This window comes from Micromesistius poutassou (assembly GCF_964030765.1).
Source record: "Micromesistius poutassou genome assembly, chromosome: 9".
Lineage (NCBI taxonomy): Eukaryota > Metazoa > Chordata > Actinopteri > Gadiformes > Gadidae > Micromesistius > Micromesistius poutassou.
Genome location: NC_140279.1, coordinates 9,624,129 through 9,648,613, shown reverse-complemented (window position 1 = coordinate 9,648,613; position 24,485 = coordinate 9,624,129). Strand labels below are relative to the sequence as shown.

Below are 24,485 nucleotides of genomic sequence, written 5' to 3'. Positions count from 1 at the left end.
GGAAACCCGTTAGACCGAGACCTGAGGACATGTTTAATACAGCCAGCCTGGAGCTGACAGGGAGCTCAGAGGGGCTGCGGTGGGACGGGGGTCTGTAGGTACTCTGGATCTGGATCTGGTTCTGGTTCTGGTGGTCCTATTCTGGTCTTGTCTCTTGTGCACACAGATTAATCAAGATTAATAAAGGGTTCTATAGACGGAGAGTAAGGTGAAGGGAAAGCATTGGGTAAACTGGGTAAACTGGGTAAACAAGACAGTGTGTCAGTGTCAGGGAGGGGAGGGATGTGTCTGAACAGCACTAGAGCCACAGCCAATGAGTGTGTGTGAGTTAGTGTGTGAGTTAGTGTTAGTCTTTGTGTGTGTGTGTGTGTGTGTGTATTAGCCAATGAGGGTCATTTGTTTGCTGCGTTATCGACGACAAGAAGCAGAAGGCTGCCGGGCCCCTGTGCCCCGGGGGGCGGGGCTCTGAGCAGGGTTAGATCAGGGTCTCAGCGGGGGGCTGTCGGCTGCTAGGTGGGGCGGGCCACCTGGAAGGTGTTGAACATATCAGTATGTATCGTATCAGGTGACATCACACCTCAAGGAAGAAGCCCTCTCCTCTCACACCTCCTCTCTGCTGCACCTCACAGACACTGAAACCACCTCCATCACAGCCTTTATATATCACAGCCTAGATCTGTAGTTTATATACAGTATCACAGCTTAGATATGTAGTTTATATATCACAGCCTAGATCTGTAGTTTATATATAGTATCACAGCTTAGATATGTAGTTTATATATCACAGCCTAGATCTGTAGTTTATATACAGTATCACAGCTTAGATCTGTAGTTTATATATCACAGCCTAGATCTGTAGTTTATATACAGTATCACAGCTTAGATATGTAGTTTATATACAGTATCACAGCTTAGATATCTAGTTCATATACAGTATCACAGCTTAGATCTGTAGTTTATATATCACAGCCTAGATCTGTAGTTTATATATCACAGCCTAGATCTGTAGTTTATATATCACAGCCTAGATCTGTAGTTTATATATCACAACTTAGATCTGTAGTTTATATATCACATGTTAGATCTGTAGTTTATATATCACGTTGTTGTGTGTGTATATGAACACAAGGTTGTGTCTTTGCAGAGTTTGTGTTTTCAGTGATTGGTTCTCTTTGCAATAACGTGAATTCAATGATCTCCTCAGCTGTTAATAAGCTTACGTTTCAGATGCCTAAAATTATGTTAAGGCAAATGAGATTGAAGCCAATCGGTCTAGAATATAATGAGCTGAGCGTGGAGATATGGGCCTCAAAGGAGCATTAGGGCATTAGTTTGGAACGCAGCCCGCGGACACCCTTTAATATTCAGGATCAGGATTAATGATTTCATCATATTCTAGACTCCCCCTGGCTCCACTGACCAGAGGCCCCATCCCCTGATGGAGCTGGGGGGTGAGAGGAGGAGGAGGAGGTGAGAGGGTGAGAGGGTGAGAGGGTGAGAGGGTGAGAGGAGGAGTAGGTGAGAGGGTGAGGAGGAGGCGAGAGCAGGAGGAGTGAGGAGGTGAGAGGGTGAGGAGGTGAGAGGAGGAGGGGGTAAAGGAGTGAGGTGGAGGTGGAGACAGACAGGTGGGGGCGGTGGAGACAGACAGGTGGGGGTGGTGTAGAAAGACAGGTGGGGGTGGTGGAGAAAGACAGGTGGGGGCGGTGGAGACAGACAGGTGAGGGCGGGGGAGACAGACTGGTGGGGGAGGTGGAGACAGACAGGTGAGGGCGGGGGAGACAGACAGGTGGGGGCGGTAGAGACGGACAGGTGGGGGCGGTGGAGACAGACAGATGGGGGCGGTGGTTTCTTATTCGTTCCACTGCTGGTAGCAGGCGTCGCCAGCCCCTCCCCTAGGGCCCTTCTGTTTACCGCCGGGGAGCTGCTGTTGCCGTGGAGACGGCGACACGTAGGCTGACTGACAGCCGGTGAGCTGAAGCCTGTCGCCCCCCCCACCCTCGTGTGTGTGTGTGTGTGTGTGTGTGTGTGTGTGTGTGTATGTGTGTGTGAGACCATGCTCCGTGCAGCAGCCGCGGGTTTGATTCCCGAGTGTGTTCCTGTCCTTCGTGTGGTTGCCTCTCACATCCTGCTCATGATGAACGCTCTGCTTTCCTTCTGCGTCTCGGTCCCGGGAGGTCTTCAGGGTTCCTCCCCTCCGGCTCTGAGGACCTTCAGATCCGTTCTGTTGAACCAGACGATCACCTCCAGCACCGCTCTGCTCAGTCCCTCAGACCGAGACCTCCTCACAGAACCACTGAGAGTCCAGACCTCAGGGTCCTTCACAGGACCACTGGACCACTGGATCACTGGATCACTGGACCACTGGATCACTGGACCACTGGATCACTGGATCACTGGATCACCGGACCACTGGATCACCGGACCACTGGATCACTGGACCACAGGATCACCGGATCACTGGATCATTGGACCACAGGATCAGTGGACCACTGGTTCGCTGGACCACTAGATCACTGGACCACAGGATCACTGGACCACATGATCACCGGATCACTGGACCACTGGATCACTGGACCACAGGATCAGTGGACCACTGGTTCTCTGGATCACTGGATCACTGGACCACAGGATCACTGGACCACATGATCACTGGATCACTGGACCACAGGATCAATGGACCACATGATCACTGGACCACTGGATCACTGGACCACAGGATCACTGGACCACTGGATCACTGGACCACAGGATCACTGGATCACTGGACCACAGGATCAATGGACCACATGATCACCGGATCACTGGATCACTGGACCACAGGATCAATGGACCACATTATCACTGGACCACAGGATCACTGGATCACTGGACCACCGGAACACTGGATCAGTGGATAGCTGGACCACTGAGATTGGTGCTGGTTTTCATTGTTGTGATGAGGCCGCGGTGTCGCTGGTACAGAGCTCCAGTCAGCGTTAAGTCTCTCCACACAGAGCCTACTGGAACACAGATCACATTACACAACCCCTAACCGCAGACACACACGCACACACAACCTTCCCCCCCAAACATACTCATCTACGCGAGTGTTGGCTCACATCTGGTCCACATCACACTTACACTCACATCTACACAACTTTACTCCAGTGCTACAACTCCAGAGCTACTCCAGTGCAAATACTCCAGCGCTACATGCTACACACCACACGCTAGGACTCCAGGCTGCTGTGTTGCGTCTCTCCTTGGGCCGCTTCCTCGTTGGGCTCTCGAAGTTATTTTGGGATCTGCATTCGATCTTCCTCCTGCACAAGATCTCCACAGCAGCCTCTGGGGAGACCGCCCCTCTCCCCTCGACCCGGTCCCAGGGCGGGGACTGCGTGCCGGCCGGCGGTCGGAGAGGAACGGACCCAGGAGTCACCTCCACCCCCGTCAGCGTTTTGGACGAGGGAGCGACAGTCAGGAATGCTTGGAGTTGGTTTAGTTTGTACAGCCAGAGCAGCGCTGTGGGCTCAGGGGACGGCCGTCCTGTTCTGACCTGTCTTAAAGGAGGCGTGCTCCTCCCTCCTCCCCCTCCTCCCTGCTCTCCTGCACCTTCTCTCCTGAGGATCACCAGAGCTCAGAACAGAAACAACCAGACACCCGAAACCTCCCCAACACAAACAACAAGGAGAGGAGGAGCAGAACCAGGAGCAGAACCAGGAGCAGAACCAGGAGCAGAACCAGGAGCAGAGGTCCTGGTCTGAGGAGGAGGTCCTGGTCTGAGGAGGTCCTGGTCTGAGGAGGAGGTCCTGGTCTGAGGAGGTCCTGGTCTGAGGAGGTCCTGGACTGAGGAGAAGGTCCTGGTCTGAGGAGGTCCTGGTCTGAGGAGGAGGTCCTGGTCTGAGGAGGTTCTGGTCTGAGGAGGTCCTGGTCTGAGGAGGAGGTCCTGGTCTGAGGAGGAGGTCCTGGTCTGAGGAGGTCCTGGACTGAGGAGGAGGTCCTGGTCTGAGGAGGTCCTGGACTGAGGAGGAGGTCCTGGTCTGAGGAGCCGTCCAGGACTTCCTCCGGAGAACATGAGCCTCAACATGGAGCCCCGGGGCGGGAGGAAGGGGGCGACGGTCTTCAGCGCGGGACGCAGGCCCTCTCTCTGGGGGTAGGTGTGGAGGGGGTGGAGCTCTGCTATGGGGGAGGAGCTCTGCTGTGGGGGAGGTGTCAGACGGTCATGGGTCCTCAGGGTCCCGTCCTCTTGACGGGTCTGTCTTACGACTCCTTGGTGACCTGGTTTTGTTTCTGCCGGGTGCTGAGGTGTTCACTCTGACCCCAGGAGGGTTGGGGTCAGTCCTAACGCAGGCGCTGTCCTGTATAGGCCGACCGTCAGAGTCTGTGGAGGGGATAGAGGTGATGGCGGTGATGGAGGGGATAGAGTCTGAGATGGAGGTGATGGAGGTGATGGAGGGGTGGAGGTGGTGGAGGTGATAGTCCCGCCCAGGAGGAAGTTGGTGTTGTTTACAGCATCGACACAGCAAGACCCGGATGTGAGTGAGTGTGTCTTTGTGTGCTTGTGTATGTATTTGTGTGTTTGTGTGTGTCTATGTGTGTATGTATTTGTCTATGTGTGTGCATGTCTGTTTGTGTGTGTGTGTATTTGGGTGTGTCTGGGTGTGTGTGTTTGTGGGTGTGGGTGTTTGGGTGTGTGCGTGTGTCAGACAGTGTACTATGTCCGTTCCTTGGGCAAGTCACTGCAGAATTTTTCCTCCACCCTGCTCGTCCTAGCGCCCCCTCTAGTGGCCGCTCCTGGGAGCGCACCAAATGTGTCTGAGTGCCCCCTCTAGTGTCTGCTCTTGGTATTGATAGTATTGATTGATGTTTTAATATTTATGAATAGTTATTGATATATTGTTCATCCTTATTGAAAGTTCTAGTTTTTAGTTCTAGGTATGAATAGGTATTGATTAGTTCTAGTTATTAGTTATATATATATATTAATATATATTGATGAGTTGTAGCTGTTAGTCATGTATATATTATTAAAGATATTTATCTGTCTCCTCGCTGTAGCTCCGATGTGGAGAACGGTCTTTCGGGGGGCCGCAGCCCCCTGGACCCCCGGCCCGGTCCCGGGTCCGGTCTGGACCCCCAGATCAGCCCCGGGTCTGGTCTGGTACTGCACGCCGGCCAGCGCCGCGAGTCCTTCCTGTACCGCTCAGACTCCGACTTCGACCTGTCCCCCAATTCGAGCTCCCGCAACGCCTCCTCCACCAGCGACCTGTGAGCTCCTCCTCTACACCACCTGAGTGCACCTCCTTTCCCTTCTCCTCCTCTCCCCTCTCTCCTCCTCTCCTCCTCTCCTCCCCTCTCTCCTCCTCTCCTCCTCTCCTCCTCTTTCCTCTCTCCTCCTCTCTCCTCCTCTCTCCTCCTCTCCTCTCCTGTCTCCTCCTCTCCTCCCCTCTCCTCCTCTCCTTTCTCCTCTCCTTTCCTCCCCTCTCTCCTCCTCTCTCCTCCCCTCTCTCCTCCTCTCTCCTCTCTCCTCTCCCATCTCTCCTCCTCTTCTCTCCTCCTCTCCTTTCTCCTCTCCTCCTTCTCTACCCAACAAGTTCATACCTCAGTCTCACATTCATCTGTCTGTCTGTCCCTCTGTCTGTCTGTCTGTCCCTCTGTCTGTCCAGGTACGGAGAGGACATGATAGTGACTCCATTTGCCCAGGTCAGTCACTTCTCCTTCCTCCCACTAGACCACAAGACCAGCCACCACCACTCACCACAACTAACACTCTCTGTGTATCTGTGTGTTGTGTGTGTGTGTGTGTGTGTGTGTGTGTGTCTGTCTGTCTGTCTGTCTTTAGGTCCTGGCCAGCCTGAGGACTGTGAGGAGTAACTTTGCATCTCTGACCAACCTGCAGGACAGAGGGAACAGCAAGTAAGAGACTGACTGAATGAACGACTGACTGACTAACTGACTGACTGACTATCTGACTGAACAGCTGACTGACTGAACAGCTGACTGACTATCTGACTGAACAGCTAACTGACTGAACAGCTGACTGACTGACTGACTGACTGACTGACTGACTGACCCTGCTGTCTGTTTTCTCAGCAGGCGGTCATCAGGAAGTCAGCCTCCTGCCTGTAAACCGTCTTCACCAGGTTAGACTCCTCTGTGCTTAACAGGAAGTAGAATCCACTGCATGGCTGAATGTGATGCTGTTCACTTGCTGGTCACCTGCTCTCTGCTGGTCACCTGCTCTCTGCTGGTCACCTGCTTCGGTGTGATCTTTGGCGTGACCTTTATGTGAGCTTTGGCGTGACCTTTGGCGTGACCTTTGCCCTCCAGAGGAGCCGTCCCGGAGGCTGGCGGTGGAGACGATGGAGGAGCTGGACTGGTGTCTGGACCAGCTGGAGACGCTGCAGACCAGGGACTCCGTCAGCGAGATGGCCTCCAACAAGGTGCTACACACTACACACTACACTACACACTACTCTACACACTACACAACACTACACACTACGCTACACACTACACAACACACTACATGACACACTACACACTACACACACTACAGACTCCACACCTCCAACAAGGTGGTCTACACACACACACACACACACACACACACACACACACACACACACACACACACACACACACTACATACTACACACTACATGCTACACTACACACTACACTACACACAGTACACATAACACTACAGTGGGGGCCAGTTGTAACGGTGGGGGCCAGTTGTAACAGTGGGGGCCAATTGTAACGGTGGGGGCCAGTTGTAACGGTGGGGGCCAGTTGTAACAGTGGGGGCAGGTTGTAACAGTGGGGGCCAGTTGTAACATTGGGGGCCGGTTGTAACGGTGGGGGCCGGTTGTAACGGTGGGGGCCGGTTGTAACGGTGGGGGCCGGTTGTAACGGTGGGGGCTGGTTGTAACGGTGGGGGCTGGTTGTAACGGTGGGGGCTGGTTGTATGTTTTGATTTTCAGTTCAAGCGGATGCTGAACCGGGAGCTGAACCAGATGTCAGGGAGCAGCCGCTCAGGGAACCAGGTCTCAGAGTTCATCTCCTCCACCTTCCTGGGTCAGTAGCACCTCCACCCACCACCTCCTCCCCCCACCACCTCCTGCACCAACCACCTCCTCCACCCACCACCTCCTCCACCCACCACCTCCTCCACCCACCACCTCCTGCACCCACCACCTCCTCCACCCACCACCTCCCTCCACCCACCACCTCCTCCACCCACCACCTCCTGCACCCACCACCTCCTCCACCCACCACCTCCCTCCACCCACCACCTCCTGCATCCACCACCTCCAGCACCACCTCCACCCACCACCACCGTGTTAATGTCTGTTAATGTGTGTGTGTTTGTGTGTGTGTGTGTGTGTGTTAATGTGTGTGTGTGTGTGTGTGTGTTCCAGAGAGGCAGCAGGATGTAGAGATGCTGTCTCCGCTCCCTCAGGAGAGGAAGAGGAGGCCTATGTCTCAGATCAGTGTGAGGAGGACCGCCCCCTCCCCCTCCCTGCTCTCCATCCCCCGCTTCGGGGTCAGCCCCCCCCACGAAGACATGCTAGCTCAGGTACAAACACACACACACACAGACAGACAGACAGACAGACAGACAGACACCCCTTTTACTGTGTGTGTGTGTGTGTGTGTGTGTGTTTGTATGACTGTGTGTGTATGTGTGTGTGTGTGTGTGTGTGTGTGTGTGTGTGTGTGTGTGTGTGTGTGTGTGTGTGTGTGTGTCTCCAGGAGATGGAGGACCTTGGTCAGTGGGGTCTGGACGTCTTCAGGATTGCAGAACATTCTGGAAACCGACCGCTGACCGTCCTCATGTACAGCATCTTCCAGGTAGGGTGAGAGGTCAGGGTTAGTGTTGGTTAAGGTTAGTATCGGTTAGGGTTAGTCAAGGTTAGTGTTAGTTAGGGTTAGGGTTAGTTAAGGTTAGTATTAGTAAGGGTTAGTGTAAGTTAAGGTTAGGGTTAGTTAAGGTTAGTGTTAGTCAAGGTTAATATTAGTTAGGGTTAGTTAAGGTTATTATTAGTTAGGGTTAGCGTTAGTTATGGTTAGTGTTAGTTAAGGTTAGTTTTAGTTAGTGTTAGGGTTAGTTAAGCTTAGTATTAGTTAGTGTTAGGGTTAGTTAAGGTTAGTATTAGTCAGGGTTAACCCCTCTGCTCCCCGTTAGGAGCAAGACCTCCTGAAGTTAGGGTTAGGGTTAGTTAAGGTTAGTATTAGTTAGTATTAGTTAAGGTTAGTAGTAGTGAGGGTTAGAGTTAGTTAAGGTTAGTATTAGTTAGGGTTAGTTAAGCTTAGTGTTAGTTAAGGTTGGTATTAGTTAGTGTTAGGGTTAGTTAAGGTTAGTCAGGGTTAACCCCTCTGCTCCCCGTTAGGAGCGAGGCCTCCTGCAGTCGTTCAGGATCCCAGCAGACACCTTCATCAGCTTCATGCTGACGCTGGAGGACCACTACCACCACGACGTGGCCTACCACAACAGCCTGCACGCCGCCGACGTGGTGCACTCCACCCACGTGCTGCTGTCCACCCCCGCCCTGGAGGTGAGTGGTGCACTCCACCCACATGGTGCTGCCCAACCTAACCCCAGTTCTCCATAGTAGTGCTGGCTGAGGGCTGAGGGTTACTTAAGGTTAGGCTTAGTTTTAGTTTGTGTGTTAGTTAGGGTGAGGGTTAGTAATGGTTAGGTTTAGTTAAGGTTAGGGTTGCTGTAAGTTAGGGTGAGGGTTAGTTAGGGTTAGGGTTGGTGTTAGTTAGGGTGCGGGTTAGTTAGGGTTAGGGTTGGTGTTAGTTAGGGTGAGGGTTAGTAAGGATTAGGGTTAGTTAAAGTTAGGGTTAGTTAAGGTAAGGGTTGGTGTTAGTTAGGATGAGGGTTAGTTAGGGTTAGGGTTGGTGTTAGATAGGGTGAGGGTTAGTTAGGGTTAGGGTTGGCGTTAGTTAGGGTGAGGGTAAGGTCGGGTCTGAATCCCATCTAAATGTTGCCGTGCAGCAGAACGTTGAGCCCTGAAGCCTGGATGTGATCCAATGACCCTCCCTTGTGCCAAAAAGTACAGAATCCGTGATGTCGTACTGAATGAATAGCAGTGGGTATGAGGAGGATCCGGTTGAGCTGCAGCCTGTTTTGTCGAAGGGGGCAGTAGCTCAGGAGGTAGAGCAGGTCGACTGTTAACCGGAAAGGTTGCTGGTTCGATTCCCAGCTCCTCATCGAGTGTCGAGGTGTCCCTGAGCGTGACTGCTCCTGAGGAGCTGGCTGTCACCTGGTGGGGTTGACTCCGCCGTCGGGGTGTGAATGTGTAAATGAATGGGTGAATGTCGCATTGGATAAAAGTGTCTGCTAAATTCCCTTAATGTAAATGTAATGTAAATGTTAATGTAAAGTAATGTAATGTTAATGTAACGTAAATGTCTCCCACCAGGCGGTCTTCACCAGCCTGGAGATCATGGCCGTCCTGTTCGCCAGTGCCATCCATGACGTGGATCATCCAGGACTCACCAACCAGTTCATGGTCAACACCAGTAGGTCTTAGTCTCTGGTAACACTCACCAGTAGGTCTTAGTCTCTGGTAGCACTAACCAGTAGGTCTTAGTCTCTGGTAACACTCACCAGTAGGTCTTAGTCTCTGGTAACACTAACCAGTAGGTCTTAGTCTCTGGTAACACTAACCAGTAGGTCTTAGTCTCTGGAAACACTCACCAGTAGGTCTTAGTCTCTGGTAACACTAACCAGTAGGTCTTAGTCTCTGGTAACACTAACCAGTAGGTCTTAGTCTCTGTTAACACTAACCAGTAGGTCTTAGTCTCTGGTTACCACACAGCCATGGTCAAACTGATACCAGACAGCAGCCTGTACCTCCTGCAGGCTCGGAGCTGGCCGTCATGTACAACGACTCGTCGGTGCTGGAGAACCACCACCTGGCCGTGGGCTTCAAGCTGTTGCAGGAGACCAACTGTGACATCTTCCAGAACCTCGGCAAGAAGCAGCGAGACTCGCTGCGCAAGATGGTCATCGACATGGTGAGGCTGGCTGCTGGGGCTGTTACACTGTAGTGCACTGTAGTGTTACATTATAGTGTTACACTATAATGTAACACTGTAGTGGAAACAACAGTGTACACTACAGTGTAAAACTGTAGTGTAACACTAGTGTAACAGTGTAACACTGTAGTGTAACACTGTACTGCAGTGTTTGTAACACTGTAGTGTACCACTATAGTGTAACACTAGTGTTACAGTGTTACACTGCAGTGTTAGTAGTCACTATTACATTATAGTGTTACGCTATAGTCACTATTACACTATAGTGTTATACTACAGGGTTACACTGTAGTCACTCCTATACTATAGTGTTGCACTATAGTCACTGTTACTGTGTGTTCACACCAAAAGACACACGTTTCGCCTGTTCGCGCAAACAGGCGAACAGTTGCTGTGCGACAAATCATAATCTGTCGCTGTGCAGTTATGTCAGGAGAACTTGTCACGCAGCGAATTTTGTCTGACAACATCTTTTGCCTGCCAACGGTGCTTTATGCCAATTCATTCTCATCAACCATGGCCGAGATAACAACCATTGCATGTCTTTACCTGTTGTGGAAGAGGGAGAGACGTCGGAATGCCTGTCGTTTATGGGTTAATAATATAATCCGGAGGCACACACCGCTTTGTGCCATGATATTATATATATGTTTATATTATATAGATATTTATATATTATATATATAATATATAATATTATTATAAAACGGGGGGCCTAAATCAAGCGATCTGATTGGTTCCCAACCGTGGTATATTGAGCGTATACACACAGCTATGACGCCCGTTCAGTTTACAGAGTCCAGTATCACTCTGCGCCTAACTTGAACTGTTGTTTATTTATATATAAAAGCGATAGCATAGTTCACTGAAGCCTAAAAAAAGCCTGTAAAGCAATAGGCACACGGTCGCCGGCAATTTAGCCTTCTAAATTGCTAAATTGCCGGCGAACCAAGCTACCGTCTCTAGCCTTCTCTCTGAAGGACGCTAGTGTGTTGCATAGCAACCGCCGTACACTTTGCCGGCAGCTGGGAGGGACCACTTTTCTGTATTCGTTAAAAAAAATGCTTTTCCGACTTTCTCGCTTTTTCAAAATTGAGGGTGTCTATGACTTTAATTTCGCCATATTTACGTAACCGTTTTATAAAAGCAATAGATCACTTCAGTCAGTGATATACGGTAATTATACCACAGTGAAGGGGGTCGCCGCCCCTCCGCTGCGCGTCGGGACGGACAACGCCCCTTAACTGTGGTATAATGAGCGTATACCACGGCCTGTCGTGATCTATTGCTTAATTATATAATATATTATTATATTATTATATATTATATAATATATAATATTATATATAGATAGAGCTCCGGGAGTCGCAAACGGCAACAATCACTTTCTCCTCCAAGCTGCGGTTCACTGCGGAGTGCAGGGAACGGTTGGCCCAGCCGGTTGAACGGTGATTGGCTGTTTTACGTTACTTCACCCACGTTACCCACAGGGAGTGAACGCTGATTGGCTGTCTCACGCGAATGCCGCGGAAAAGTTGAAATATTTCAACTTCAGCAAATTTGTCGCGCTGCAAATCCTCGTGAACACGCTCGCCGTTCACGTGGAAAAATGTTGCACCGTCAATCAAATCTTGTCGCGGGTTTCGGCGGCAAAAATTTTTGCCCGATTCGCGTCTCTACGTTGCCGTCGCGTTTGGTGTGAACACACAGTTACACTATAGTTTTACACTACAGTCACACTACTATAGTCACGATTACACTATAGTGTTACACTACAGTTACTACTAAAGTCACTATAACACTATAGTGTTACACTACAGTGTTACACTATAGTCACTATTACACTACAGTGTTACACTATAGTCAATGTTACACTATACTGTTACACTACAGTGTTACACTATAGTGTTACATTACAGTCTTACACTATAGTCACTGTTACACTATAGTGTTACATTACAGTGTTACACTATAATCACTCTTACACTACAGTGTTACACTATAGTCACTGTTACACTATAGTCACTTTTACACTACAGTGTTAAACTATAGTCACTGTTACACTACAGTGTTACACTACAGTGTTACACTATAGTCACTGTTACACTTGTCCTGTCCACCTCCTCTGTGGACTGTGGGCTGACTCAGGGCAGCCCGGGTCTTGGTCCAGTCCACATCCTCTGAGGACTGTGGACTGACTCAGGGCGGCCCGGGTCCTGAGGGACTGAGACGTGACCCGTTGTTGTCTGCTTGTTTCCACGGTCACCAGGTGCTGGCCACAGACATGTCCAAACACATGAACGCCCTGGCGGACATGAAGACCATGGTGGAGACCAAGAAGGTGACCAGCCTGGGGGTCCTGCTGCTGGACAACTACTCGGACCGCATCCAGGTGAGCCTGGAGCTGCTAGTTAGCCTGGAGCCTTTAGCTACCGAGGCTAGGTGTGGAGTGGTCCTGCCTTCTAGGGGAGCCGGTGTTTAATCACCTGCACTGAACTATGAGCATCTGTACCAGGATAATGCTATCTGTAGAATAATCTGAGGTGGTTCTCCCAGGTTCTGCAGAACATCATGGTCATGTTGTATGACCTCCAGAACGTCATGTATCATTGTCATGTTGTAGCTCCTCCAGAACATCATTTAGGTTCTGTAGGTCCTGGAGAACATCATGTAGGTTCTGTAGGTCCTGGAGAACATCATGTTGGTTCTTGTTGTAGGTCCTGGAGAACATCATGTAGGTTCTTCTTGTAGGTCCTGGAGAACATCATGTAGGTTCTTGTTGTAGGTTCTCCAGAACATGGTGCACTGCGCTGACCTGAGCAACCCGACCAAGCCCCTGGCTCTGTACCGGCGCTGGACGGACCGCATCATGGAGGAATTCTTCACCCAGGGCGAGCGAGAGCGTGATGAGGGCTTGGAGATCAGCCCCATGTGTGACAAACACAACGCCTCGGTGGAGAAGAGCCAGGTCTGTAGAACATCATGGATACAGAGAACCTTCTACAGATACATGAGCTTCATTATCCTCATGTTTATATCTTAATACAGAGAACCTTCTACAGATACATGAGCTTCATTATCCTCATGTTTATATCTTAATACAAAGAACCTTCATTATCTACTATATATAACCGTCATTATCTAAATATATGTGACATTATTTACATGAATGATCTCTACATAACGTTAACACATGAATGATCTACAGAGCGTTAATACATGAATGATCTACATATAATGAAGAAGAATCTGAGGTTGTTCTACCAGGCTCTGCAGAACATCATGTATCATATTCTTGTTGTGGGTTCTCCAGAACATCATGTAGGTTCTGGTTGTAGGTCCTGTAGTGATCATGTTGGTTCTGTAGGTCCTCCAGAACATCATGTAGGTTCTGTAGGTCAGTAGGGTGGGAGGTCAGCAGGTAAAGGATGGCCAGAGGTCGATGGGGTTGGAGGTCAGCAGGTGACCTTGTGTGTTGTGCCCCCAGGTGGGCTTCATCGACTATGTGGTCCACCCTCTGTGGGAGACCTGGGCCGACCTGGTCCACCCCGACGCCCAAGACCTGCTGGATGCCCTGGAGGACAACCGCGAGTACTACCACAGCATGATTCCCCGGAGCCCCCCCCAGGGCCGCCCCCCGGGCCCTGCCGAGGGCCCCACCCCGGACCCCGCCCCGCCAGCGGCCCCGGGGTCGGACGCTCCTCCTGCTGCGTCTCCTGCCGGAGACAAGTTCCAGTTTGATCTCACTCTGGAGGAGGAGGAGGAAGAGAAGGAGGAAGAGAAGGAGGCGGAGGGAGAGAAGGAGGAGGAGGGAGAGAAGGAGGAGGAGGAGGGAGAGAAGGAGAAGGACACGTAACTGCTGACGACGGCCTGTGCGCCTCCAGAGGTTACCGTGGGAACGGAAAGTGCAGCTAATCGTGTTTTTGTTCTCCAATTAAGACTGTGATCACCAGAGACCCTTTAGACTGGAGGCTCTCCTCTCTCCCCCTGACCCTGACCCTTGACCCTGACCCCTAATCCTGACCCTAACCCTGACCCTAACCCCTGACCCTAACCCTGACACTGACCCTGACCCCTGACCCTCGGAAGGTACTGGACAAACACTGTCTTCCTCCCATACCGGTGAGGGACCCTAGCGGCCCGCACGGTCCCGGAACATTTATTTGATGTAATTTTATTTACAAAACAATACCTTTAATTGTATTTCAAGCGACGACTTCTGCAGCGCAGCGTGGAGATGTGTTCAGAAGATAAGAGCGAGCAAAGGACAAATCAAGTGACCCAGTTTCCCTCCCCGGACCGGACTCCAGTCCACTCAGCTCAGACCAGAGCGGCCAGCAGTGGGAACTTTGCATTTGGACGACCGAAGACCAGTTTGAAGACCAAAGCAGACTACAGCAACCAGACTCCAACCCACCCACCTCAAATCATTTTTATTTATTTTTTACACCACACCAGATGATATGGCAGAAGCAAATGCTGAAAAGCAAAAATGAATTATTGATATCAGACTGTTCCACGATGAGGGAGTATTTTGTTGTGGTAGTCGTGGTATTATACACATAGTATACACATTATAGTATTATTTATTATTAGTATGAGTTATTGGCAAGGTCTCAGGTGAGCTTGGAGACGGTCAGTGGTCCTCCTGTGGGATGCTGGTCCTACCAGCGGTCTACAGCCGTCAGCCTCACCTCGCGTTGAGGCCTCATGGGGAGGCGGCCCCGGACCTCACGGGACACGGGTGGCTGAGAAAGTTGAAATGAGGTGATGTTTAAAACATCCATCCACACAGACAGCTGCACAGCGTTTTCTCAATGAGTTAGTGCTCTGTGATGTCACCTTGCACCCTTTTTGAACCAATAGGGGAAGAGATTGTGACACCGGTTGTTCTAAAGATGGTGGTCGGAGGTAGCCTGGCTGTTGCCAGACCAAGCTCGATCTACAATTGAGCTTGGTCTGGGGAGGCTGCTGTCGTTTTATTCAGCACAAGAGGCGTGAGCAACGGGCGGAGTTCAACTGACTCGCAATTGGCTGCCTGCCATCCCTTCCCTGTCGTCATTGTGTTAAACCAGCCAATAGCGCACCAAGGGGAAAAGCCAGCTTGGCTCCCGCAAACATGTATCGGAAGCACAAAGAAATGTATTGCTCCTCTTCAGACCCTTCTGCAGGGCAAAATTCTAATCGCCAGCAGAACGGGCTGGGGGTACCCAGTCTAGGTCAGAGGGGAACTCGCGTTGATCCCCCCCTCCGGCCCCTTGGGGATGATGTCACTAGCTGCTGATATTTTCTGACATATTCTGCCAGTAGGTATTAAAGTAAACCAGAACAACGAGGTAGGGGTTAGTCAGGTGGTCGACTAGGCGGCTTGGCCCTGCGTTAACCAACCAGCTAGCCTCGTACCGACAACCTTTTAAAAAAAAAAAAACTATTTTTGACGCGATGATTGTCTCAAAATCTCACACTTGTATTTACAAATATTGATCAACTTTATAACAACAGATCAACCGCTCTCTGGCTCCCTTCCATATTTGAAACTGTATTTTAGACTCTTGTAACTTGTAGCTTCTTGGTAGCATAGTTAAAACGGCTAGGTGGAGGTTTTCTGTCCACAGGACTTTCTCATAAACATAACGATTGCTTAACAACGTTGTGAGGGAGGTCCAGCCCTCTGTCCGTCTCAAATGGTTTAATCAGTCCTTCTAATTCCTATTTCTTATTCTGAATAGTTCTTTGCATTAGCATTAGCTTCTGATGCAGGGTTAGGATTAGCTTCTGATGCAGCATTAGCATTAGCTTCTGATACAGGGTTAGCATTAGCTTCTGATACAGGGTGGCTCTGTTATGCTGATACAGGGTTAGCATTAGCTTGTGCTCTGTATTTTTCTAACAAAGGGTCAGCATTAGCTTGTTCTGTGCTGATTCTTGGTTGGTATTCGATTATGCTGTGCTAATACAGGGTTAGCATTACCATGTGCTGTGCTAATACAGGATTGGGATTAGCTTGTGCTGTGCTAATACAGGGTTAGCATTTAATTGTGGTGTGCTTATACTTCGTTAGCATTAACAGAGGCTGTGCCAATAAAAGGTTAGCTTAAGCTTGTGCTGTGCTAAAACAGGGTTAGCATCAGTTTGCACAGTGCTAATTATAATTAGCATTAGCTTGTGCTGTGCTAATACTGGGTAAATACTACGTTGTCCCATTAGAGCTCCATGCTGATCTCCTGTCCCGTCCTCAATGTTGTGCAAGGTTCCAAACTATTATTTGGGCATTAGCTCAGGTGGTAGAGCGGGTTGGCTGGTAACCACAAGGTTGCTGGTTCGATCCCCAGCTCCTCCTAGCTGAGTGTCGTGGTGTCCCTGAGAAAGATGCCTCACCCTATTTGCTCCTGACGAGCTGGCTGTCTCCCTGCGTGGTTGACTCCGCCGTCGGCATGTGAATATGTGCATGAATGGGTGAATGTCAGTCAACACTGTAAAGCGCTTTGGAGGACCATTTACCATTATTCTGAGCGAAGAGACAAAATACTGTAAAGCAGGGGTTCCCAACCTTTTTTGTTCCAAGGACCGGCGTGTTCATATAAAACATTTGGAGGACCAGTAGTTAATGCCTTGATTTTAAGATGCATCATTTTTAAACAAAGGTGCCTGTTTTTCAAGATGGTTTATTTGTCATATTCACAACAATTCAAGCAACAGCAATGAAATGCTGTTGAGTCTCAGGCTCCTTTCAACAATTATATAATATAAAATAATACAATTTATAAGAGAAACACAAGAAAGGTCACCTGAGACTTCAATAAACACAAAAGAGTGCCGGTTTTTTTAAAAGCTTTTTCTGGAAACATTTCAAGGCCCGGTTCTAACGGGTCCACAGACCGGCTCCGGCCCGGGGACCACGGGTTGGGAATCGCTGCTGTAAACGTATGCAGCTGTGGAGCCTGAGGGGTCCGACCATGTATCCATGTGCCCCACCCTGATGTCTGTTGAGATTTACATCAACTGCCTTCTGTTTCATGATGTTTAACCATAATAATATTGGGAGTTCAGAGTGTTTAAAGTGGAAAATAAATTCAATTTAAATTCTACATCTGAGTCTTTGGCCTTCCCATTGATATTCAGAGACAAAGTTACTGTCAGGTTTTAGTGTACAATTCCTTCTACGACTATTTGCAGTAATTTACATTTGTTGACCTTCAGGGCGTTTAGCAGACACTTTTATCCAAAGCAACTTACAAAAAGTACATTTGTCAGAAGAAGGAGGAACAATATTGACTTATTGACAAACGCAGAAATATCCACCTTTAAAATTGACAATATTTTAATATTTATTGATTGATTATTGGTTGATACAAAGTATAAGTACTGCTTAGCTTCTCCAAACAACGACAATAATCCCTGAAATGTGAACATGATTTGTGATGATACAGGGATCATTAACTGATATGTAGTTATTGTAAACTCAAACTATGTAGGCCTACCAGTAAAAGGTTTGGACTGTTCTAAACTTAATATTGATAAAGTTGTATTAAAACTGTTCTTGACATAAAGCGGGATTACATAATTTGGAAACACAAAAGTAAACTTTGCAGTTGAAAAGATTGAATGGTCATTCTAAAGTTTTATTCAGATGTCTGGTTAGCTCTTTTAGCTAGCTCTGTTAGCACAACATGCTAACGTTTGGCTGCGGATCAGCAGAGGCTCCGGTCCAGTTTGACCGGCGCTCCGGTGCACGCTGGCGGCTTCCCTCCCTGGAAACAACAGCAGCCAATCAGGACAAGGCATTTAGAACCATCACACCTGCAGGTGAGGAACGGGTGAGGGCAGGTGAGGGGCAGGTGAGGAAGGGGTGAGGAGTGGGGGAGGAAGGGGTGAGGAGTGGGGGAGGAAGGGGGGAGGAGCACTCGCCTTGTAGAGGTCACACACCAGGTGGAACAGTGACCCCAGGGCCTGGTCCTGAAGCTCCTCCCTGAGCTCCTGTCAACACATACAGTCATGTCAACCCAGGTCCAGGTCCAGGTCCTAGACCAGGTCCAAGTCCTAGACACGGTCCAGGTTCTAGACCGGGCCAGGTCCTAGACCCGGTCCAGGCCCAGGTCCTAGACCCGGTCCAGGCCCAGGTCCTAGACCAGGTCCAGGTCCTGAGCCTGGTCCAGGTCCTGGACCGGGTCTAGGACCTGGACCTGGTCCAGGCCCAGGTCCTAGACTGGCCCAGGTCAGGGTCCAGGTCTTAGACTCCCCCTAGAGGAGGCTCACCCCATTGAAGGAGACCCAGGGGCGGTGGGGGGGCTTCAGGCCCCGGGTCTGGGCGGCGTGGCTCCTCATCAGCTGGCCCCCCCGCCCCCCCGCCGTGCAGCCCACCACCTCCGCCCAGCGCAGCGCCGGGGCGTACAGCTCCACGCACTGCGGACAGGAAGTGGTTATCAGCAGACAGGAAGTGGTCATAGACCAGGGCCAGGACCAGGAAGTGGGTCATCAGCAGACAGGAAGTGTACTCAGGGAAGGTGAGGGGTGGGTTCCAGCTATAGGTGATATAGCTTTAAAGATTCACAAAATACCAAAATCTTTAATGAATGAGGTGAGGTGAGGTGAGTGAGAGGGTGAGGGTGAGTGAGAGGGTGAGGTAAGTGAGAGGGTGTGAGTGAGAGGGAGAGTGAGAGGGTGAAAGTGAGTGAGAGTGAGTGTGAGTGAGAGGGTGAGGTGAGTGAGAGGGTCAGGGTGAGTGAGAGGATGAGTGAGAGGGTGAGCGTGAGTGAAAGGGTGAGCGTGAGAGAGGGTGAGGGTAAGTGAGAGGGTGAGTAAGAGGGTGAGGGTGAGTGAGAGGGTGAGTGAGTGACTCACCGGTCGTGCGGCCTGGAGGAGATGGGCAGCGGCCTCCATGCAGTGGATGATCTGGAGGGAGGCGGGGCCGGCCAGGTGGAGGATGCAAGCCTGAGGAAACGCTGACGTCACTTCCTGCCACTCGGGTTTCCCCCAGGGAGAGGAAGGGGGGGACAGGAGGTAGTGGAGAGGAAGTAGGGGAGAGGACCTTTGTTTTGAATGTTTTGAAGGTTCATGGCTCTAGAGAGGGAGGCTACAGCAGGTGGAGGAGAAGGTGTAGGAGGAGGTGGAGATGGAGGAGAAAGCTTTAGAGAGGGAGGCTACACCAGGAGGTGGAGGAGGAGGAGGAGAAGGAGAAGGCTCTAGAGATGGAGGCTACAACAGGAGGTGGAGGAGGCTCTAGAGAGTGAGGCTACACCAGGTGGAGTTTAAGAGGCGGTGTGGACCTCCATCATGTTGCTCTGGCACTCCGCCTCTCCGTGCTGACAGCTGACGGTCTGCAGCTCCTGGGGACATCAGAGGAACCAGGAGAGAGGAGCTGAGTTTAGGAGGTCCTAGACCAGGCCCAGGTCCTAGACCAGGCCCTAGACCAGGTCCAGGTCCAGGTCCAGGTCCTAGACCAGGTACAGGTCCTAGATCAGGTCCTGCTCCAGTCCTAGGCCCTAGACCAGGTCCAGGTCCAGGACCTGGACCTGGACCCTGTCTAGGACCTGGGCCTAGACCAGGTCCACGGCCCCCTGAGCTAGCAGTCCGGGTGTCTGTTTCCCCACCTAATGCTACGTCACGGTGGCACCGTCCCACTCCTGAGGGCTCTTTTCTCAGGGTCAGGGCTAGGGTCAGGGGGCAGGGTCAGGGGTCAGGGTCAGAAGGTGGCCTGGGTAATAGAGAGGGTACCTGAGTGTTTCCGTAGGGGACCAGCGTGAGCTCCATGATGTCCTGCAGCAGGGTCCAGGTGGGGAACAGCTGCTGGGTGAGGAACAGACGGGAGCCCGGACACAGACTGTCATAGTACAGCGTCACCTCCACCGGGGGGCGCGCCTGACGCGTGGCGCTCAGCTCCATGCATTGCTTCTGGACCTGGAGAGAGATCACAGCCCTGAACACCACAGAGGACCCCTCTCCCCTGAGTCTAGAGGACTGGACCAACCCCCCCCCCCCCCCCCCCCAGATGGTGGGGCGGCATTAGCTCAGGAGGTAGAGCGGGTTGGCTGGTAACCGCAAGGTTGCTAGTTCGATCCCCGGCTCCTCCTAGCTGAGTGTCGTGGTGTCCCCTGAGCGAGACGCCTCACCCTAATTGCTCCTGACGAGCTGGCTGTCGCCCTGCGTGGTTGACTCCGCTGCGGTGTGTGAATGTGTGCATGAATGGGTGAATGTCAACACTGTAAAGCGCTTTGGATAAAAGCGCTATATAAATGAGGACCATTTACTTCTCCAGGGTTAAACAGTAGTCCAGGTTCTGTTCTCCAGGGTTAAACACACAGATCAAGCCGTCCGACCAGAAGTCACATGTTCCTCATGAGGCTCCTTAATCCAAACCTCCTGCTTCCTATTTGAGGTCAGACCAGGAGAAGTTGTGATGAAGGAAAACGCCTGCAGCAACAATTTAAAACATTCCTGTTTGGAGTTCTGCTATGACATTTACCTTCAGGGACGCTTTGATCCAAAGCGACTTACAATACAACAAGTACATTTGTCAGAAGAAAGAGAAACAACAATATATCTCTGTCGGTACAGTAAGGATGTTCATAGAACCAAGTGCCAAGCACTAACAATCACTAGGTTAACCCATTCCCCGTACACAACACAGAGAGCTAGGGTAAGATGCTACATAACTAAGTACTATAACTAAGTACGACATACAATAAGTGAGTACATTAAGTGCCAGGACAACATACAATAAGTAGGAGGGGTGGGTGGGGGGAGGCTATGCAGAGTCCAGGTGAACTCTGAACCGGTCAGTCTCTACGACAAATAGTTTTTGGCCACTTTTGTAAAGATATTTTTTAAATCAAAAACATAAGTAGTCTTGAGTGATCAGAAGTCTGATCATGTCAAACTCAAACAGATCAGAGTGTAACGAATGAGTTAGCACAGCTAAACTGATAGGTTAGAGATGGTTAGTTTAGGTGTTAGGTTAGAGATGGTGAGTTTAGGTGTTGGGTTAGAGATAGTTAGTTTAGGTGTTAGGTTAGAGATGGTTAGTTTGTATGTAAGGGCCTGTCTCTTCAAATGTTCTAAGTGTTATAAGTTAACACTCCTAACATTTGAAGAGACAGGCCCTTCCACTCACCCTCACCTCGTTCTGATGTCTAAAGAGTGAAGGCAGGCGAGTCCTGAGCTGGAGAACCCACCTGGCACTGGATGGCGATCTGCAGAGACCTGCACCACTGGGAGGGGGGGTACGGGCAGGATGCCTTCCTGGGGGAGCCCCCCCCACACATCTCCATCACAACCAGGAGACACAAAGCAGAACCGCGCCCCAGCGCCATGGTGGAGGACCAGAACGATACGAGCCACTGGTTCACTGCAACAAGCTGGGGAACGCTAGGAGCTTCTGGTTCACTGGTTCACTGCAACGAGCTGGGGAATGCTAGGAGCTTCTGGTTCACTGGTTCACTGCAACGAGCTGAAGAACGCTAGGAGCTTCTGGTTCACTGGTTCACTGCAACGAGCTGAAGAATGCTAGGAGCTTCTGGTTCACTGGTTCACTGGTTCACTGCAACAAGCTGGAGAACACTAGGAGCTTCTGGTTCACTGGTTCACTGCAACGAGCTGGAGAACGCTAGGAGCTTCTGGTTCACTGGTTCACTGGTTCACTGCAACGGGCTGGAGAACGCTAGGAGCTTCTGGTTCACTTCAACAGGCTGAAGAACGCTCAATGCTTCTGGTTCACTGGTCGGTCTGGAGACGCTGGGAGCGTTGGTCTGTTCTGCAGTAATTACTAAATTACATCAATGATCAGCAACCGCCTGCATCACATGATACCATAACACAGACACCACTACCAAGTAGTACTACACAGAGTACTACTTTAGTACCACAACACAGAGTACTACTATAGTACTACTACACAGAGTTATTCTACACAGAGTACTACTATAGTATCACAACAAAGAGTACTACTATAGTACCACTACACAGAGTACTACTTTAGTACCACGACACAGAGTACTACTACACAGAGTACTACTATAGTACTACTATAGTACTATTACACAGAGTTATACTACACAGAGTACTACTATAGTACCACACAAAGAGTACTACTACACCACTACACAGAGTACTACTAAAGTACCACTACACAGAGTACTACTTTAGTACCACTACAGAGTGAGAGCGCTATTCATTTCATGAGGTCTGTACCAAACTGACCTGAGAACTCACTGATAGTCTCCCTCAGTGGACTCTCCCATGTTTAATGTAATAATTTAATTGTAACTGGTTGTAAACTGTAGACAGATAAACACATCCTCTCCTCTCAGACTGGTTCTGGTTGGAGCCTCCCACCGGCCAGGAAAGGTAGTGCCGGTAGTATCAAACTATGGCCTCTAGGTGGCAGGGGCGGACTACGAGTCTGGTGCCACACCTGCAGAACAGAATACAAAAATGGAAGCATGCAAGTATGCGTATCGTTTAACCCATAGATATTATAAAAAGTAGACGCCGCATTGGCTGCTTGGACGCAAGAACAGTAACCTTTAGACCTTTAACCTTTAGAAATCCCCGTTGTGCATGAAACTGCCACATTGGCAGTGTTGTGTTTCACCAATATACAGTACATTACATATACGGTACAGCAGGCGAGGTCAGCTCGACTCGCTTCCAATAATTTAAAAAACTCACAACTTCAAAAAATTATTGTATTTATTTTACAATTCAAAAATGAACAAAACCGTCTTCTATACATTTATTGCAAATAAAATTATTTAGAATAAGGAATGCATGTTTGATCGATCGTAATTAAAGCTGACTTGATACAATGTAGCAACTACGTTATTAAACTAGTGATCAGATGCAGCCTTGTGTGATTGCTATAGAAACTAGTTAGCTACAGCTGAGCTAACGTTATTCACCATAGTTTAAAAGGGTACTACTTTTTGAGGGAGATGAACTCAAACTGCATACATTTAATAAGCATGCAATATGAATAAGAAAGCATAATTATTAAAGTATTTGAATTGTTTTATGTTGGCAAGCAAGAAGTAGAATAAACGGGATAATCACCTGAAGGCAGGGCAATAAACAGCTCGTGGAAGGTTACCGCCCGAGAGCCGGTGTCGTGCCAGAAGTTGATTTTTGCCAGAAACTGATTTCCGGTCCGCGGGCAAGCCATTTTTATTTGAGGCAGAAACAAATAAACAATCTCGATTCAAAATATCTTTATTTGCCTAAATACAAGCCAGATATAAATCACCATCTACCCAACAACAATAGGCCTATTAGGCTACTGGACACACAGGAGGCTATCAAACACATAAACAGAGATAAAAAATAAAATAAAAACAACATTTGATGATCTTTCTCACACTATCGTCATTATCGGATCATTCAATGATCGCTTCATAAACGCTTGATTGGCCTACATTCTGAACAGCCAACGTTCATCACCGCCAAATGTGTTAAAATATGTTTTATTGTCTCACAAATACTTATCATAAATCAGTTTCTGGCAAAAATCAACTTCTGGCACGACACCGGTGTTCTGCCAATTTCTGCTCCCTTGTCAGATTTTGCTACCTAGTGGTTCTGCGCATGCGCATGACGACACTATTGACCCGCGGTGTAGTATTGGTGTAAAATATACATACTGTACCCCTTAAGTCTTCAATAAAGACGTTATAATACAGTATCAGAGTCTATCAAATCATGCTACCCTATCAAAAAGTGCTACCTTATGTGTTTGGTAGCGTATTTAATCTGCCTCTACTTCCAACTGCCTCTATCAAACAATGCTCCCACTACAGAAACATTTTGATACTGTATTATAACGTCTTTATTGGAGATTTCAGGGGTACAGTATGTGTATTTTACACCAATATTCAATAAGCGTCGTCATGCGCATGCGCAGAACCACTAGGTAGCTAAATCTGATGGGTAGCAGAAATTGACAGAACACCGGGCATATCAAACTGTTTATTGCCCTGCATCTCGGTGATTATTATCCCTTACGTGGCATGGATGAGGAAGTTTACAGGTAGATCTGACAGATAAGTTGAAGTTCATGAAGCTTTAACCTAGCTGACGGTTCAGCCCGACCAAGCGGGTTCCTCGGGGTTCTGGATGTCCCAGGATGCGGGAGATAGGTAGGCCTAGTCCATAGTATTATCTATATCAGTGGTTCTCAAACGGTGGTACGCGTACCACTGGTGGTACGCGAGCGTTCTCTAGTGGTACGCGGAGTATGAACGATTTTTTTTTTTTTTTTAAGTTGAAGCAGAGCTGGGTTCACCGTAACTCTCACGGGTTCACCGTGTGACACACGCCAACAACAATAACAATCCTGATCGCTCCCCCCCCCCCCCTGTCAAAAATCCCGATCGCATTGTTGACGGTTCATTTATTACATAAATGAACTGGCTACAACAATGAAACAATAAATGATTTACAATGCTCCGAATGAGCACGTGTGA

At 49.5% G+C, this 24,485-nt stretch overlaps 2 protein-coding genes across 3 annotated transcripts in view; one reads left to right on the top strand and one right to left on the bottom strand.

Annotated features, from left to right (window-relative positions):
• Window positions 1–16,999, top strand: part of LOC311352755 (3',5'-cyclic-AMP phosphodiesterase 4C-like) — a 17,600-nt gene extending 601 nt beyond the window's left edge. Inside the window, exons 1-15 of one of the 2 annotated variants that reach the window (XM_084472554.1) lie at window positions 4,039–4,132; window positions 5,038–5,247; window positions 5,646–5,682; window positions 5,822–5,895; window positions 6,073–6,122; window positions 6,310–6,422; window positions 6,966–7,059; window positions 7,404–7,561; window positions 7,738–7,836; window positions 8,376–8,540; window positions 9,414–9,513; window positions 9,857–10,011; window positions 12,302–12,424; window positions 12,818–13,000; window positions 13,520–16,999. In XM_084472554.1, the coding sequence (XP_084328680.1) occupies window positions 4,053–4,132; window positions 5,038–5,247; window positions 5,646–5,682; window positions 5,822–5,895; window positions 6,073–6,122; window positions 6,310–6,422; window positions 6,966–7,059; window positions 7,404–7,561; window positions 7,738–7,836; window positions 8,376–8,540; window positions 9,414–9,513; window positions 9,857–10,011; window positions 12,302–12,424; window positions 12,818–13,000; window positions 13,520–13,888 (2,010 nt within the window). In that variant the 5' untranslated portion in view covers window positions 4,039–4,052 and the 3' untranslated portion in view covers window positions 13,889–16,999. Of the gene's footprint in view, window positions 1–4,038; window positions 4,133–5,037; window positions 5,248–5,645; window positions 5,683–5,821; window positions 5,896–6,072; window positions 6,123–6,309; window positions 6,423–6,965; window positions 7,060–7,403; window positions 7,562–7,737; window positions 7,837–8,375; window positions 8,541–9,413; window positions 9,514–9,856; window positions 10,012–12,301; window positions 12,425–12,817; window positions 13,001–13,519 lie in introns of those variants that run through there. The other variant, XM_084472555.1, reaches the window with a different exon arrangement.
• Window positions 17,000–17,723: 724 nt separating this feature from the next.
• Window positions 17,724–21,341, bottom strand: ifi30b (IFI30 lysosomal thiol reductase b; the record flags this gene model as incomplete). Its single annotated transcript, XM_084473567.1, has 7 exons — window positions 17,724–17,779; window positions 17,937–18,009; window positions 18,289–18,435; window positions 18,874–18,963; window positions 19,299–19,358; window positions 19,747–19,929; window positions 21,204–21,341. 7 exons carry the CDS (start codon window positions 21,339–21,341, stop codon window positions 17,724–17,726), a joined length of 747 nt encoding a protein of 248 aa, XP_084329693.1.
• Between the last annotated feature and the right edge of the window lie 3,144 nt (window positions 21,342–24,485).